This window comes from Mauremys reevesii, linkage group 18 (genome assembly GCF_016161935.1).
Source record: "Mauremys reevesii isolate NIE-2019 linkage group 18, ASM1616193v1, whole genome shotgun sequence".
In the NCBI taxonomy this organism is placed as follows: Eukaryota; Metazoa; Chordata; order Testudines; family Geoemydidae; genus Mauremys; species Mauremys reevesii.
In genome coordinates, this window is record NC_052640.1 from 7231317 (window position 1) to 7250552 (window position 19236).

The 19236-nt window shown below is 41.1% G+C and overlaps 1 protein-coding gene across 2 annotated transcripts in view; it reads left to right on the forward strand.

The window, feature by feature from the left end:
• Positions 1-4453: 4453 nt before the first annotated feature.
• IFT81 (intraflagellar transport 81) overlaps positions 4454-19236 on the forward strand; it is a 63490-nt gene continuing 48707 nt past the window's right edge. The window contains exons 1-8 of one of the 2 annotated variants that reach the window (XM_039505338.1): positions 4454-4549; positions 5867-6031; positions 6576-6679; positions 8136-8316; positions 12146-12235; positions 13432-13497; positions 13817-13927; positions 15291-15375. In XM_039505338.1, coding sequence (XP_039361272.1) covers positions 5888-6031; positions 6576-6679; positions 8136-8316; positions 12146-12235; positions 13432-13497; positions 13817-13927; positions 15291-15375 — 781 coding nt within the window. In that variant the 5' untranslated portion in view covers positions 4454-4549; positions 5867-5887. The remainder of the gene's footprint in view (positions 4550-5866; positions 6032-6575; positions 6680-8135; positions 8317-12145; positions 12236-13431; positions 13498-13816; positions 13928-15290; positions 15376-19236) is intronic. The other variant, XM_039505337.1, reaches the window with a different exon arrangement.

The following is a 19236-nucleotide window of genomic DNA, read 5'->3' on the forward strand; positions in this document are numbered from 1 at the left end:
ATCTATGCTCTCGAGAACTGTAGCCACTTGATTCTGTCTACTTCCACCCCCACAACTCCCTTAGGCAGGCCACACCACTTAAAGGCACAGTAAGAAAACCATTTGTATTACTAGCCTGGAAGCTGAATAAGAGAAACTGAGTATGTTATGCTCTTTAAAGAAAGATCATTCATTATTGTTAATCAGTAGCAAGAAAATGGGTTAAAGTGTGCCATCTGCTTTACCTATGGACAAACAAAATACAAAGAGACATATTAATCCCTGTTGTATCTTCATTAAAATCAAAGGAATTACACAAGGGATGAATTAGGACCGTTTGTTGACTAAAATACAATGGTCCACAGCCACCCACACTATGTTGGACAAAGACAGTTTTCAGAGGAGGAATATTTCTGGAATTCCTTTTGATTGGACATTTCAAATATGCTTTAACGTTTTGAATATTCAGGATTTTTAAAAAGCAAAAACTTAAGTGTCAGATGCATTAATACTCCTATGATGTCCTCCAGATAGCCTGGCTATTCATATCAATGTCCTGGGATCCAAGATTTAATTTCCTGCTAAATTCTCAGCCATGATCCTTCTGTTGGCAAATTCTTATCTTTCTCAATGTCCATTGGAAATCTTGTTCATGGTGTTGTTGTAGCCATGTTTGTCCCAGGATGTTAGAGAGACAAGAATTTGGTCCAATAAACGATATCACCTCACCCAGTTTATCACTGGAAATCTTGATTCTTACTGAACAAAACAGGATGTGCCAGACACCCATTGAAGGCTCATGAGCTGTAGAGCAGCTCTTGAGGGCTGGTGAATGGCCTCAATTCCTACTGATTTCACTTGGCATCTCACAGGGTCAGACTTCATTAGTTTAAAATGTGCATTAGGGACCTGCTCCCACAGCCTGAAGTCAGTAGTTTTTCAATAAACTTCTATGGAAGCAGCAGAGTTAAAATCCAGCAACAACCTCTCACTTACCCTCGCCCAAGCTAGGAAGCCTTAAAGAATGCATTGGGCCTGAGAGAAAGCAGATGGGAAAGCGAGCTGTGTTATCCACCTGTTTCTCCTTCAGGTCTCCAGAGCACCTAGAACTGCCCAGGGCAGCTCACAGCCTATGTCACTGTCTCTGCTCAACAGCACCATCTCCAAATGCCACTACAATTCATCTGTTCTGTTTCTTTATGATCCCACTGACAGGAGATTGCATGGGGTAGAGACATGAGAACAGGAAGGAGAAGAAGGATCTGCTATCTAACCAGCGTTTGCCACTGGTATGTTGTGTGGCCTTATTAATAGATTCCAAGCCCAGAAGAGACCATTGTGATCTTCTAGTCTGACCTCCTGTATAACATAGGCCAGTGTTTCCCAAACTTGGGACGCCGCTTGTGTAGGGAAAGCCTCTGGCGGGCCAGGCCGGGCTGGTTTGTTTACCTGCCGCATCTGCAGGTCCAGCTGATCGCAGCTCCCACAGGCTGCGGTTTGCTGCTCCAGGCCAATAGGAGCTGCTGGAAGCGGTGTGGGCCTAGGGACGTACTGGCCGCTGCTTCTAGCAGCTCCCATTGGCCTGGAGCAGCGAACCGCGACCAGTGGGAGCCGTGATCAGCTGGAACTGCGGACGGGGCAGGTAAACAAACCAGCCTGGCCCGGCCCGCCAGGGGCTTTCCCTACACAAGCGGCGCCCCAAGTTTGGGAAACACTGCCCTAGAGGTTTGAAAACTTTGGGCTAAAGTATGTCTACACTGGACACTTCAAAGTGCTGCTGCGGGAATGCTCAGGGGGCTGATTTTTCACACCCCTGTGCCAGCAAGTTAGAGTGCTATAAAATGTAAGTGTAAACAAGCAGAGATGAGTCTAAAGGAGACTATGCTGGTGTAGCTTACACCTTGTTCTGGCGCCGTTAAGGGCCTGATTCTTTGTTGCCTTGAACCTTGCATAGTCATTTGCACCACTGTAAAGTGGGTGTGATATGCTTCCAAATTAGAATGTTAGTGCTGTATGCCCACCCTGCACTGGTGTGAATGACCACATAAGGGGCAGGGCAGTGGTCAAACAGGCCCTCAGTATGTGAGTTACACCAGATCAGACTCATAAGGCTCAGAGGGCCAATTTCCCTCTCTCCGTTGCTGTGTGAAAGACCCACACAAAGACACAAGTACACAAAACAAACAAATTCAACAAGATAGAAACAGGCATTGTTTCCTCTAATCTTTTTCAGTTTATAGTCATCTAAGCTGTTACATGTGACAGCAGTAGGCACAAGAAATCCACAAAGTGTGATTTTAAGTTGGCAGGGTTTCTTGAAAATTGATTTACAATCCCCTACCACACAGAGGCAAATTGGCACCCGGGGTAAGCAGGTACTTGTTCATAAAATCACAGAATCACAGTGGACATTGCCTATGTCAGCACTGATTTTATCCAAGGGTGCTGTGGTTTATAGTAGACTATGCTGAGAAACTTAGCAGCATTTCAAGAAACTTTGAAGTGTGATACAAAATAATAGCAAAAAATAACACAGATTGGGATCAAAGCAAGACCTGTGATACATCTAGGTACTTGAAAAGCCATACAGTAGAAATGGATTTTAACATAACCCAGTCAGATTTAAGTGCACATCCCCTTATTTATAACAAAAAGGAAAAACAACAGGACTTGGATTCCACCTGGGACAAAGAGTTGCTTTTCAGAGTGTCTTCTTTTCTTCCTAAGCACACTCACATTAACTTCTTCCATCTGCTTGGGATCTGACCTTAGCAGCCAGGCCAGATACATTCATTTCCTTGCCCATGGATGCTCCCATATAAGGTGATCTCTCTTTTGCTGTTGAGCATGATTTCTATTTGCTCAGGTTTCTTTCCACTCTGATTTGCCGGCTTTCATGGTTGAGCTCCCCTCACAGATTCACAAGGCAGTCATACATGCAGTAGTGTCTGTAAGGGAGAATGGGGCTATGACTGCAGATCCAAAGGATTTTGGTTAATTTCTGTTCAGGCCTAGTTCTTCTTCTTACTCTCCTAGCCTCTGGAAGAAGCCCTCACTATAACTCTTCTCAAACAGCTCAAAATATACTAAACCCAATCCTGAGGTTTGTCCCTTTGTGAGTTTCACCTGAATAAGAGTTTTAGGGATGAATACAGTATTGTGTACCACTGTAATAGAATTAGGAAACTTTGTTCAAATGCCTGTGACACCTCCATCTGAACTAGTTAAGTTCATGGAGGATAGGTCCATCAATGGCTATTAGCCAGGATGAGCAGGGATGGTGTCCCTAGCCTCTGTTTGCCAGAAGCTGGGAATGGGTGACAGAGGATGGATCACTTGATGATTCCCTGTTCTGTTCATTCCCTCTGAAGCACCTGTCATTGGCCACTGTCAGAAGCCAGGATACTGGGCTAGTTGGACCATTGGTCTGACCCAATATGGCTGTTCTTATGAAGTCCTATGCATTAATCTTTTCAGGATTGGGATATTATACAGGTGTAAATCCTTTGAAGTTAATGGAGCTACACTAGAATGAGACAAGAATTACGCTCCCCATCTTTGAAACAGAAAACACAGCTCACATACAGCATATCAGAAAATAAAATAAGAAATACAAAGTTAAATTATTTACATTTGCAAATCAACTTATGCACCCTGATGTTGAAAAAGAATAAACATTGGAAGAGGATGATTAACAGCAAGCTATTTATTTTTTAATACAACTGGAATCATTTTGGAATTCCAGAGATGATAAAACTGCAAAGACTGGTATACTCACCCACCTGCCTGAAATGTGTTACACAGTTATTTTCTCCAATGAGATTCATATTTATTTGTTAGCAATTATGGATATTCAGATACTAGGGTAATCAGGTCCAAATTAAAAAGAAAACCCAAACCCACATTCTCCTCATTTTACTCCTTTATCAAATGAGAGAAGTACTTGGGTCTAGAGGCTCAATTCAATGATTCTTGTAAAGCAATTTGTTACCTCCTGATGAAAAGGGCTCAACAGGAGATCGAGTTATGAATAAGCCCCAACAGAAATGGGCACTAACTGTGGTGTAAGGACAGGTGCTGGGAGCAACCCCCGAGCTCTCCTTGCTGAAGCCCACTTCTGGCCAGAGTCAGAGGCAGCCCAGCTGGTGATGCACACTGCAACGTGGGCAGCTCACACCCATGTGCCAGGTGGAGTCACAGCTGGGGGGGCATCCAGGCAGGGTTACCACTGGAGCCCACTCCGGCTCCACCTTTACACCTGCTCACGCATAGGCTGCAATTCGCCCCTCCCCCCGAACCGGTGGGGAAGCAGAGAGCACCCCAAAGGCCTTCACTGCCTCAAACTGCGCATGCGCCTCCCCTCCCATCCCATCCCATCCCTTCCCCGGCTTGGAGCGCAATGGCCCGTTCCTGTCGTCATGTACGCCACGTGACCGGAAGTAAGGGTGCCACTCTGCCCTAGCAACCGTTACCAAGGGCCTGGTAACTAGGAGAAAAACTCTTGGGGAGAAGGAGAAGGAGGAGAAGGAGGAGGGGGGAACGACAACGGGTAGCTGGGGCAGGAGGTCAGGTAACGGGGGCCGGGGCGCGGGGATGGGGTCCTGCGCGGAGCAGCGCCGAGGTCCCTTGCGGTCGGCCCCGGCGATGGGGTAGATACAAGGTTCCCAGCAATCCCGGCTGTAGGGAGTATCACGGGGAGGCCCGGGCAGCTATGGGGGCGTGTCCTACTCTGGAGAAGGATCCAGGGGCCCCCTGGCATCCCGGGGTCGGTCTCTGTTGCAAGGAAGAATACAGGGGTTCCCGGCAGCTAGTGGGATCAGGTCCCTTTGTGAGAATTGATATGGGTTCCCCCAGGTCCCCGCTGAGGGGATTGATACAGGGTCCCCATCAGTCCCATTGTACAGAGTGATGAGACACACACACCCCGGCACCCGTAGGGATCAGTCCCTGCTGTGGGGAGGATCTGGGATTCTCTTAGCACCCATAGGGATCAGTCCCTGCTGTGGGGACGATCTGGGGTTCCTCTGTCACCCATAGGGATCAGTCCCTGCTGTGGGGAGGATCTGGGGTTCCTCTGTCACCCATAGGGATCAGTCCCTGCTGTGGGGGAGGATCTGGGGTTCCTCTGTCACCCATAGGGGTCAGTTCCTGTGTTGGGGAGGCTATGGGGTCCACCTGGTACCTATAAAGGTCTCTTCTACAGAGACCCTGTGCAGTAATTGCAGCCAGGCTGGGATGACCCACAAGGGCTTCTTGAGTCCATGAACTACTTTTTGCTAGTAAATACAAATGTTTCAATGTACATTTCTTTCTGTGGTCTAAACTAAAATGTGAGGTCAACCCAGCTAGGTCGTTCAGGAGTGTGAAAAATCCACACTGCTGACTGACTAGTTAAGTCAATGTAACCCCCGTATAGACAGCTCTAGGTCGACTGGAAAATTCCACCATTGACCTAGCTACTACCTCTTGGTGAGGTGGATTAGCTATCCCCATGGGAAAACTCCTCCTACTGGTGTAGGTAATGTCTACACTGAAGTGCTACAATTCCAAGTGTAGATAAGCCCTCATGATAAAAGGCAACGTGCTAGAGAGGGTTTGCATGCTTCCTATTTTGCAATATTCCTCTTCCCACCCTATGCATCCATCACAGGAGTTTTATGGCATACAGAGGTTCACATATTTCATTAGAATCATAGATTATTAGGGACCTCAGGAGAGCATCTAATCCAACCTCATGCTTAAAGCAGGACCTATCCCTAAATGGCCCCCTCAAGGATTGAACTCATAACCCTGGGTTTAGCAGGCCAATGCTCAAACCACTGAGCTATCCCTCCCCCCATCTGGTCTACTGAATGGATTTTCCCCCCTCCCACTTTCTTTTCTCCAGGATTGTTTTCAGGACCCAATTATGAGTGATCAAATCAAATCAATTGTTGAGAAGCTCAATAAGGAGCCTTTTAAGAAGAACTATAACTTAATCACATTTGACTCATTGGAGTCAATGCAGCTATTGCAGCTTCTCAATGATGTTCTGGGGGAGATTGACCCAAAGGTAAGGATGGAGTTTAAACATACATGGGCATTAGAAGGCTTGCTCTCAAGAGTGGTGGAAGCAGAAATCAGGCAGAAACTCTGGGATGCAACTTTTGCCCTTGTGCCCACCAAAGCAAAGGAGCTGACAGTCCACAATTGATCCTCGGGTTCTATGAGTGCTGACCTATGGAGGGGAATAGGTTTTTAGATCAGAAGGTGTGGGCCATATATCTGAGTAATGACCTTGCCCGCAATGTAATTGTCTTGTCAGGATTACTGTTACTCTTGGCAGAAATAATCTGTATGACTGGCAGACTGTGGGCCTATGGCCAGCCAGAATACAGGTCTGAAAAAAGTTGCCTAAGCACGCATATGGGGAAGGAGTCCAAAGGGAATCAGAACTTGGCTCTTAGAGTGGTGTTCTGTATGTGACACCTCACTTATGTCAGTCACATGTTATAATATATCATATAATGAGTGGATCAAGTCCCTTCCTTTAGCTCTGCGTGGCTAACAGTTTGACCTATGCATGGTAATACAGTATTTGTTTTTTTGCTTTTCAGCATGTTGTTGACATTAGAGAGGAGATGCCAGAGCAAACGGCTAAACGAATGTTGAGCCTTCTTGGTATCCTTAAATACAAACCTCCAGGAAGTATTACTGACCTGTAAGTATCATCTGCAGTATCCTGCCATCCACCTCCACCCTCTGACAAACAGAGGCTAGGGACACCATTCCTTACCCACCTGGCTAATAGCCATTAATGGACTTAACCTCCATGAATTTATCTAGTTGTCTTTTAAACCCTATTATAGTCCTGGCCTTCACAACCTCCTCAGGTAAGGAGTTCCACAGGTTGACTTGACTGTGCACTGTGTGAAGAAGAACTTCCTTTTATTTGTTTTAAACCTGCTGCCCATTAATTTCATTTGGTGGCCCCTAGTTCTTATATTACGGAAACAAGTAAATAACTTTTCCTTATTCACTTTCGCTACACCACTCATGGTTTTATATACCTCTATCATATCCCCCCTTAGTCTCCTCTTTTCCAAGATGAAAAGTCCTAGCCTCTTTAATCTCTCCTCATATGGGACCCGTTCCAAACCCCTAATCATTTGAGTTGTCCTTCTCTGAACCTTTTCTAATGCCAGTATATCTTTTTTGAGATGGGGAGACCACATCTATGCGCAATATTCAAGATGTGGGTGTACTATGGATTTATATAAGGGCAATAAGATATTCTCTATCCCTTTTTTAATGATTCCTAACATCCTGTTTGCTTCTTTGACTGTCTATTTTAGTTGCAGACAAATACTAAAATGATCTACTCTATGTAAAAATATTGTATGTCTTCAGATTTTATAATTTGTTACTTGAAAGTCTGTCTTATTAAGTCGTCTGCCATTGCCAATATCCTTTTCTTGATTCAAAGAGAAAATGATATATTTGTACCAAAATCTTTCATTTTCAGACTCATTCATCAATATATCTCTATTTAGAAGTTATTGTTTTGTTCTACTGTTTAAATAGTAGTGTCAATCACTCAAGTATAGAAACTGATTGTTCCACTTAATATGCAGATGTTCTGAAAATATTTCTTCCATTAACCCCTAGGAGATGTATAGTATATGGCACACTTTGCTTGTGGTAGTAAAGAATTCAAGGGTTTGGGAGTTGCTTCTCACTCCTGTCCTTGTTGGTTTGCTCCACAGTTGTGCTACCTTCGCTTTTGTATCTTGTGATATTCAATAAGTTAGCCAGTAGAGGGTGCTGTATGACTAGTAGGGTCATCACCTTCCCTTAGAGACCAGGCCCATCGGTCTGTACTGCACTCATCCTGTACCACTTTGCAGTCTGGTAACCCAGGCCATTCTCAGATCTTCTAGTTTTCTGGAGGATACCTCAGAAACACAAGGTCCATTGCTGCAATCTCTGTTCACTGATTTCTGTGGGAATTCTGCCTGCATAAGGGCAGCAGAATTGGGCCTGTGGTCAGCAAACTGGCAGCAACATTAGAGAAAAGCATTAGCAGCTGGGGGAGGGAATCATAAAAATTGCTAATAGTGTTTGTTCCAAAGCAGTGTTCTTTAGTTGGAGACTTACTGTTTTTTATTATTATTTAGGAGTACATTCCGCCAGGGTTTAGTTATTGGAAGCAAACCTGTGATTCATCCCGTCTTACACTGGCTCCTTCAACGGACTAATGAACTCAAGAAAAGAGCCTATCTGGCACGTTTCTTAATTAAACTTGAAGTACCAACTGAGTTTCTTCAGGATGATACCGTGGCTGACACCAACAAACAGGTAGTGTTTTAGATGAATTTGCTACCCAGTTATTATTTTAAATTAATAAAATAGGTAAAAGGAAAGGCAAAAAGGGATGGTTTAGGGGATTATTGCTTGGGCAGACTAAGAAAAAATGTGTTTTTAAAAGTGAGTTAGCTACACCTTTTAAATAAGTGGTGTTAAAAACCATGTTAACACCTAATGTAGACAGGGTTTAACACTTTTTTAAAAAACCACCACCAAGTTTTTAATATCTGAGCTAACATACGTTTTTTCTATTCTAGACAAGGCCGTGGAGTTTTTCACTGTAGGTAACTCATAATCTGTCCCCAGACATTAGTGACTACATGCCATTGTCTTCTAATTGCTTTTTGATTACTCAAGTAAAATGTATTGGTGGGCTATCCAATTTCTAGCAGACAGATATCTATGTTCTGTGGATAAACAAAGGACTTCAGTTGCCAAGGGTGATATTCAAGCATTTTTTTGTGAACCTTAAATGTGGATCTTATGTAGTCACATTGGGTGGGTCTGAAATCTGAAATTTAAAGCCAATGAAATGTAATTAAGATGTGTGTTCAGATTTATATTATCTGAGTTAAATGGTTACTTAATTTCTATGCAGTATTTTTAGTGCATTTCATTAGGTACAGTCATTCATTAAATCAATATTATGGAACGTTTGTAACAAGTAGAACTCAGTATACTTGTTATGCATCACAAAAGCTGTATAGCTGCATGGAGGTTTGGACAATACCCCCCCCCCCTTTTTATCATCGTCAATCTCTGATTTTATAACTTTAAAATAACTAAACAGAAGCAGCAGTTAGAAAAAGGAATGTAGATTGTATGTTTGTTCAGTATGTGGCATTCCTAATTTGTATAAATATCCAACTCTCTTGTTTCCATTACGTAAATTGTGTTCCTTTTTGGGATTAGAATAATATAACTATATTATTAAACTAATACTTTCCTGACTAGTTCAAAATAGAAGCTGGAATAATATACCAGCTTCTATGCAATTTGACATTACCACGTGAGAGTATTTAAATGCTGATGAAGTTAATCGAGTTTCACTGACTGTATCTGGCTATGCAAATGTACAACATTGTATTTTAGGGATAGACATCAACAATTCACAAATGACTTCTTGGAAGTAGCATAGCTAATGCAGGTTTCTGTGGTATACGGTACTTTGCTTAATTGTATTTTTCCAATTACTTAAGCAGGTGACTTGAAGAAATTACCAGTTTCCAGGCCATGCTATGATCTGCACATCAAATTGGCTGTAGTTTATATTAAATAACCAAGAAAATATAGACCTAAATCTTTCTGGCCAATCTTTGATGAACTTGCCCCCATGGCATTGATAGTCATGCCATCACTGAACCTATAAGCTTTCTTGGGTTGCTTGTGTGTGTCTCCTGTTGCATGTGCTGTGTGTACTCCTTCTCCACGGGTAGTTCCATCCAATGAAACTGGCTAGCCATACTCTTGTTATGGTCCAACATACTATACTGGCCTTCACTCAAGTGTATCCCCCATTCATGAAAGACTGAGTCTTTCCCATGTGGATACTATTGGCTTTAAGCCTCCCAGTCCATGAGCTACTGAGAGGTGGATCATCTGAGTGCAGCCTCTTGCCTGGACTGTGCCTCATTTGGAAAGAGGAATCTGTCAAGCAACAAAAGAAAGCCAAAGAAAATACCAACTATGCACACTTCACCAGGAGTATGTAACTAAACAGTGTCTCTGGATCCCAAATGAAGAAGGATCATAGAAAACAGAAATGGAAAAGCCCTTCCAGATAATCTCATCATCCACAGATACCAGTGCAAGATTGTTGTTTATAGTATACTTTTCTAGGGCTTTAGCCAGTCTTGTTTTAAATGTCCCAAGCTCTGGACTTCCATCACTGCCCTTGGGAAACTGTTCCACAAGCTAACTGATCTCTGTGTATGAAAGCTTTAATTATCATCATCATCAATTTTTCTTTTACTATTATTATTTATCATTTATACTGCCGTAGTCCCTAAAGGCCACAATGTCACCCCACTACTCCACGGCTTGTCTATACAGGATGTTACTGCATAGTAAGCCAGGGTGTGAATCTACAGCGCAGCAGTTGGCCACACAGTAAAGTCCTAGATGGACAGTGCCACAGTGTACTAAAAGTTCTGTAGTGCACTTTGAAAGAATCCCATTTCAGTCAACACTACATCAAAGCACACTATGGAACTTTTAGTGTGCAGTAGTAGAGTCCACTGTAGATTAATACCTGGCTTGTCATGAAGTAATGTCCCATATAGACAAGCCCTTAGTCATGTTTCTACTCCCACCTCTTTGTAAATAATTCCTTGTCATCATTGATGCATACATCCTAACGTGTGTCCCTCTCTATTTGTCACTTAGCCACGCTACATGTATTTAATCTTTTACTATTTTCTTGTAAATCAGTCCCTTGAGCCCTTAATAATTTTGTTGTTGTTCTCTGAATTCCTTCCACTTTGTCAGTATGTGTCTGATATTGAAGTGCCTAGAACAGAATGTAGTATTCCAGTTGCTATCTCACCAGAGTTATTTAGAAGGGAATAATCACTTCACTGCTTTGAGATATGATACTTTTCTCATCTTGTGTTGAACATTCATATCTAATTTGCTCTTGCAAGGGAGTAAGAGAGCACTTGCAGGTCAGTTTTTAGATTTCTCCATCTTATTTAATGTCTGTGTTTCTGTGGCCATTATCTTTCCCTGGATATTAGTTTGCATTTTTCCAAATTTAATCTAATTTTATTTCCTATCTATATTTCTAAACTCTCTAGGTCTTCTGGTATTATTTCTCTACCTGCACTTACTTTCACATTGACTCTCAGTTTAGGATCACTGGTGGGAATGCAATGTCTTAGAAGTAGCATGCGGTATACTATCTTCTATCAAATCTGTTGTAGTATTTATACTGTAGCTGTAGCATCTGAGCACATTGGTCTCAATTCTGCAAGGGCTAAGCACTCTGGCCCCAGTTACATTCTGTGGGACTACTCACATGCTTAAGTGCTTTGTTGGAGTGACACCAGAGTGGTCAGGATCAAGAAGTTTGTGAAACTTGTATTTGCATCCTCAGATCAAGATTTTCCTCTCTGGGCTCTTAGGTTACGCAGGAAGTGTACTCAGACCATACACCAACCGACCAATGACTCTTACTGAGGACATACATGGATTATCTCCCCATGGAGCCAAGCAAGTCTTCCTTAGGACTAGTCTACACTTACCTGCCGGGTCGACGCAGTGAGTTCGACTTCTTGGAGTTCGAACTATCGTGTCTAATCCAGACGCGATAGTTCGAACTCCCCGCACGCTCCGGTCGACTCCGGTACTCCACCACTGCAAACGGCGGTGGCGGAGTCGACCTTGGAGCCGCGGACTTCGATCCCGCGGCGTCTGGACGGGTAAGTAGTTCGAACTAGGGTACTTCGAGTTCAGCTACGCTATTCATGTAGCTGAACTTGCGTACCCTAGTTCGACCCCCGCCCTTAGTGTAGACCTGCCCTTAGTTACAACTGTGTTGGCTGCAATATATATCACTGAGAAAAGCATTAAAGCAAGGGAGAAATTGTGGGGTTCATGAGAGCACCCTCAAATAAAAGGTGGTTGGCTGCAATGATGTAATAAATGTGAATGTCTACTTTATATGTTGACTATTTTTCAGATGAGAAAACAGCTAAATGACCCTGTGTTCACATTGCTGATCTTTGTGCACATATGGTATTACTAAAAAGGAATGTAGTGATGTGCAACTTATTAGATACAGTACTGGCTTTGAAGTTTTTCTTTCCCTTGTGTTTTGTAGTATGAAGATCTGATGGAAGCCTTTAAAAACCTGCATAAGGAATGTGAGCAGCTCAAGACTTCTGGCTTCTCCACTGCAGAAATAAGACGGGTAAAAAAAAACAAAAAACCCAACGGAAACCATAGATTTGCAACAGTTTTGTCCAGATTGTATCTTAAGTCGGTTTGTTTCATTTTCATCAGTTCCATGGGCCCACTGCAATACCTAGTGTGTGCAGGTCATTGCTAATAGATACTGCAGCTTTGTTCTGCTTAGCTGGACTAGTTCTCTGCTGACAAAGGAAGAACGAGACCTAAGGTCACGCTCATAACTAGGTCTTCTGCAGCACATTGTGAAGCAGTGCTGCCAAGACATAGGACTGGCCTCAATAATGGATTTTCAGATATTAACACTACATTTCCCTCTAAACACACATTGTCTATAAAACCTCTTTCTTTAGTAATGTAGGGTAACATTTTCAGAAGTACCTAAGTGACTTAGGAGTCAATTGAAAGCAACAGAAATGTTGAAAAGTAAACTCAATTATAAAAGTTATTTCAGTTATGATAATCTAGGTGGTGTTATTATGAAATTACAGTATTTTCATAGAGACCCTAATGGAGCAAAGCACATGCCTAGCTTTTCAGTGGGACGGCTCGCGTGCTTAAAGTTAAGCATGTGTTTAAGTGCTATGCTGGATTGTGGCCTAAATATATAGTGACTGTTTATAAACCATGGGTCTGATTACTATTGTCACTTACCCTTCTTTTACAGTGATGTCTCTCCATTGTTTTACAATGATGTGAGAGGAGAAACAGAGTATCTCTTTAAATGTAATTTCACTGGAAAAATGGCAGAATGCAGCTCTCGTATGTAACTGAATGCAAAACTGGAATTCAAACATCTATCTGCATAGAAGTGGACATGATGGCAGCTTTTAAGAGCATACACGTTACAGGATTAAATTTGGAGTTGTCTTCATATTTTTTTTTCTAATCATCAAAGAAATACATGTGCTCACATTTTAAATGTGCACAATAATTACATGGTGAATGCTATACTGTCATCTAGCCTGTTCTACATAAAGATTGTGAGGGTTGGAGTGATAAGACGAAAGAGAGAGCGGGACTAGAGCCTTGGATGATTAGATCATGAATCAATGAAGTTGCAAGTGTATCAGTATGTAAAAGGACAGATTCAGATTTTGCTTACTCCACATTTACTTGACTGTAACAGAATCTGGCCCAACTCCTATATTATAATATTGTAAGTACATTAGTATTTTGTTTATTTTTGCTGCTTTGTAGGATATCACTGCAATGGAAGAGGAGAAGGATCAGCTCATCAAGAGAGTGGAGCGTCTTAAGAAGAGGGTAATGAGAGAAGTAACATTGTAACATTTCAGTGTCACAGTCCTTGGCTTGCAACTCTGATTTAGGAATGCAAACAAGGATTAAGATGATCATGCTGTATGTCTGAGGAAGGAATTGAATAACTAATTGACGGAAAGGGAATCTCCCTAGGCAATAGTCCAAAGCTTTTAAGGACCTTGAATCCAGTGCCTTACTGTCATCTCTAAGTAGCAATATATATGGAAAGGAAGTGCTAAGTGGCTTTGTGAGACACATGATCACGCTAATTTATTTCTCAACTATCTGACAGTAACGTGCACTATTTATCCATGTGCTCTAGGTGGAGACGGTGCAAAACCATCAACGAATGCTTGAAATAGCAAGACAGCTTCGAGTAGAGAAAGAGAGAGAAGAATCTTTAGCCCAGCAGAAGCAAGAACAAAAGAATCAGGTATCCATGTAAAAGCAAATCTCTTAAACATAAGGAAATAGATGTTTGGCTTTATTTGGGGATGAGCCCTAGGTAGGTTTTTAAAAGAGTAACACTGAAGATGATATTAGGTGACCATGTCTATATGCTCCCCCAGGAAATTAAAACCTATTTTTAATAGGAATGTTTTAGTAAATTTCTATACTAGGGGCTTGATCCAGCAGGGTGCTGAGCACCTCTCAAGTGTTTGGCAGTCTTAACTGCTACTGACATCAAGGCCACTTAAGAACTCTGTGCTCTGTGCCATATTATTGTATTTCTGAGAGACAGAGAATTGAATTTATTGTAGTGAGCAAATATTGATTTGATATGGTTTGTACTTGTATGCATTTCCATTAAGATTTAAGATGGGAAATAGCAGAAACAAACACAATGGCATTGCACTAGCCTGTTCTCTGGGATGTGGGTTCAAGAGTAACCTTGCGATTTTGTCTTTCCAACTTGAAGATCATGTGTATCATAGATATAACATGCTTGATTGGAAGTGGTTGGTATCAGAATGGCAGGCTGGACTTTGCTTACAGGTCACATGGACAAAACAAGACTTTTTAACAAAGTCCAGTGCTGTCTGATGGCATTGTTTATTATACCAGCTAGCCAACTTCTGACGACTAATGTGAACTGGCAAAATGTACTGAAAGAAAGTCGAAAATTTTAATATTGCAGGCTTCATTTGTGTTTGGCACTTGTGCAGAAGTTAGTGGATTCTTTCAGCTGTTGAGCCCTAGCTTGACATCTGGGTTAGACCACAAGTAAAATGAACTTGATGTTCAGCTAGTTTCACTTCTTAGTGGATATTTGTCCAAATCACAAAAATACTATTCAAGCAGGTGCTGCTTAGCAGAAAACTTGGCAGTGTCTTCGCAAACTTGGCTGCAACAACTCATCCGCATTGCCAAAGCACTGTAAGGATACTTATCCGGTACCTCCCTTAGCTCTCCCTGATCCTAGTTACTGTTTTTTGTCCATGAATACTTCGTGAATACTAGCATCTTTTGAGATTTAAAAAATTGTTAAGAGTTTTTGTGCCATAAAGAAAAAATCATGGACTCATAGACTTTAAGGTCAGAAGGGACCATCATGATCATGTAGCTCAAGAAGTACATATTCTTTAATTCTAAAATGAAACAAATAAAACTAAATTAATTGTTGAAGCATTTGTTTTTGCATTGTAAGAACATACTACCTTTGTCTTGTGGAATAGATGTTCTCTAGGTGCAAACTGTTACCATTTTTTGTATTTTGGGCATCTTGTTGATATTATATTTTGTTGTTGCATTTCAAAAGAGTACATATATTAATAGAGTCAATTGTCTTTTATAAGCTGTTCCACGCAGAGCAGAGGCTGCAAAGAGTGCAGCTCCAGCTGAAAGATATGCAACATGCAGTCGTGGATTCAAAGCCTGAAAGTGAGTAACAATCCATAAATTTTGCTTTTTATTTCTCCTGGTGTTAGAGGCAGAAAGAATCAAAGTTTCATGGTAATTATTTATTATCTTAAAGTGCCAGAAAGGAACTTCAGAAAAGACAAAGAAATAAACTCTGTACAGTGAAGAGCTTACAATCTGAAATTTGGTCAGCCCTGGCACAAGAAGGAATGAGGGAGACAAATAGTAGAGAGGGATGGAGTGAGGAGGGAAGGGTTAGAGTGATAGCAACATGAGTGTCTCAGTTTAGGCATGTGCATGCTTTTGTGGCTTAATTAATTTTTTTAATGTTTAAAGAATAAAGTATTCAATATTAATGATCATATACTAGAAAGAGAGATGACTGGAATTAAAAATGACCAGTGTTGTAAAAGTAGATGGATTTAATACAAACTAGATTTTTTAAGCAGGAAGATTTTATGTGGCTCATGTCTGTGACTGGGGAAGAGAATATGTAAAATACTGACTTTTTTTAGAAATGAACATGCACATGTAACGTTGTGATAAGTATAGAGTTGTTTTCCATAATTCCCTTCATTTGACAAATATTTAGTTGAAAAAAACCTTTGAGATCAGCACTGCAGCTTTTATGAAACTTGAAATAAAGTCAGTTCCCAGTTATACTTACTTCCCAGTGCACAAATTTCATGTGGTGCTCTGTTCTTTCTATATCAGCAAAAACAATGAGGAGTCCTTGTGGCACCTTAGAGACTAACAAATTTATTTGGGCATGAGCTTTTGTGGGCTAAATCCACTTCATCGGATGCATGGAGTGGAAAATACAATAACAGGGGTGTGTGTGTGTGTGTTTGTGTTTGTGTGTGTGTATATATTCACACACACAGTACATGAAAAGAAGAGAGTTGCCTTACCAAGTGGGGGGTCAGTGCTAATGAGACAATTCAATTAAAGTGGAAGTGGGCTACTCTCAATAGTAGATTGACGTGAATCTACCTGGTCACTCAATAACAGACTTTAAAGTGGCAATTCTTCAACAAAAAAACTTCAAAAACAGACTCCAACGAGAAACTGCAGAACTGGAATTAATTTGCAAACTGGACACCATCAAATTAGGCCTGAATAAAGACTGGGAGTGGATGGGTCATTACAAAAGCGAATTTCCCCATACTAATTTCCCCCTACTGTTACTCACACCTTCTTGTCAACTGTTTGAAATGGGCCACCTTCATTACCACTACAAAAGTGATTTTTCCTCCCTTGGTATTCTACTGTTGAGAATAGCCCACTTCCACTTTAATTGAATTGTCTCGTTAGTACTGACCCCCCACTTGGTAAGGCAACTCCCATCTTTTCATGTATTGTGTATATATACTTGCTACTGTATTTTCCACTCTATGCATCTGATGAAGTGGGCTGTAGCCCACGAAAGCTTATGCCCAAATAAATGTGTTCGTCTCTAAGGTGCCACAAGGACTCCTCGTTGTTTTTGTTCTTTCTGTGCAACTGTTGCCCATATAGTTTTATAGGACTAGATTCTGTCACCCTTACTCATCATATTGAGTATGTCTTAGTCTATGAACAACCCCATTGAAATCAATGGGATTACTCACAGACTAAGGTAATACTCCAATGTGAGTAAGATTATAAAACTCATCCCATGGTAAAACCATGTAGAGGCAAGATATATGCATGGCTAATTCTGTCTCCCAAAGCAATCGTTGTATGATACTTAAGTTTCTAACTACTAAGTCATTTAAAGGAAAAAGTAAGTACCATTGTCTAGTGATTGGAGGACAAAAATGAGGTTCAAATCAAGGTTCACTTCCCATCTATATGTCTGACGTGATCTTGGGCAAAACACTTCTCAATGTCTTGGTTTCCTCTTCTATAGTATGCAGATGATGCCTCATAGGATTCGTTACAGGCTTAATACATTAATGTTTACACAATCACTGAGGGTGAAATTCACTGCTGTACAGAGGGTTAGCACAGGACCTAAGTGGATCATAAACCTTGAGTTGACCCTTTTCCCAGGATGAGTTTCATCCTGGGTAGTTAGGATGGAAGGTGCTGTATAAGTGCAAATTACTGTTATTATGGTATTAGCCATGAAAAGCTATGGCCTGGATCCTGCCACTGTTCCTGGACTCCTGCTTCTGTGGAAAGCCCTGTTAGATTATTGGAGATCTGCACACACTCAGAGTTCCACCCACGGAACAGAATCAGGGCTGTGTTTGTGTGTGTTGCCAAATAAAGCGTTGCCCTTCCCCTTCTGGTATTTTAAATGGTCTAATAGCAGCACATAGATGAATCAGCTGGTTCAAATTCTAGGACACCAAATCCTCTCTCAAAAAGTAGGACGTTTAGTTTTCAGCAGAGTGCATTGTTTATCTTGAAATGTACAGTCTCCTTTACCAAGCGTTCTTAGTAATTGTTCATAGTTGCCCAGTCAGATACCAAGGTGATAGAAATCTCAGATTGATCACAGAATTTACAAAACAGGATGTATGAAGGTCTAATTCACATACTGTTAAAATAAATGAATACAGGTTCAGTTTTTATATTGTATAGTGAACAGAATGAGAAGACATGCCCTCATTTCTTACTTTTAAGTCATTTTAAAAAAATTCCTCCTAGAAATATACAGTGGAGAAGATAATATTTGCACACACTTATGGCTTGGGGGCTGATGAAGCAGTGATTTGAAAACTTCTTTTTTTTTTTTAAACCTGGTTGAAGTCTGTAAGAAAGCTGCACAAATGGGATAGGAATCAGGTCTTAAAATGGTAATATACAAAATTGTGAAGAGATTGAAGAATTTAATTCTGTATGGCTGAAAAAAGAAAAATGAGGATGCAGCATCAGCATGTAAACTTCAAATGAAACCAAAAAGGGATCTGAATTAAATGCTTTACTCAAAAGAAGTATGTAGGGATTTTGTAACCATTCCATTTTCTCAGGAGTGGTACTCAGCTGCCAGAGATGTTGCCATACCAAAGCTACGTCAGCATTTCTGCACCAGTTCCAAGTTTTTTTTATTATTATTATTTTTAGTCCAATGGAAACTTTAGGGGTTAGTTTTATCTTCGCTTACAGAATTAAGGCAGCATAGTAAAAAAAGTCAGTAAACTTGTAATTTCATCACTGAGATCAAAACACAGATTAGGTTAATATATTGAGATCTCATCTTCTACCTTGCTTGCAAAAGAGAACCAAGTGTTTAGAGATTCTGGGCTAAATCCTGGTATCCTTACTTAAGTAAAGACCCTGTTTTGACTGAGTAAGGACTCCAGGATTTGGGTTTCTGATTGTAACTAGCGTTGGGGAGAAGCAAAGGTACTGCTCTCCAGAGCAATTACAACATAGCCAATATGGTTTACAAAAATTTAAATTAGATGACATAAGTGTATTAAGTAGGGTTTAATTTATTGCTTTGTTGGTCTGTAGTTGGAGCTGTTATATCTCTTAAATGTTTGGCTACAGCTCTTTTAGTCAGGATGTCTATTCCTACCACTTCAAATCCATGTCAGTTTAGTGGCTGTCTGAAAGCAATGGAGTCTCACTGAAAGTTTGGTATTTTCTCCCCTAAAATCATTCTCCTCAGTTTTCAGTCTGTATCACATTCTTTCACTTCTGACACAAGGAGGAAAATCTGTTTAGTGAGTGTGTTTCTCTTCAGCAAGTGCTTAATTGGAAGCATTCTATCTGTCTTTCTAATACATACTACTGTGATCTAATTTTGAATTCTTTTTCTCCATGGTTACATCAACACTTCGAGCTGGGGGTGTAATTCCCAGCTGGAGGAGACATACTTACGCTAGCTCTCATCAAGATAGTGTGCTGAAAATAGTGTGTGTCACCATGGCAGCATGAGCAGTGGGA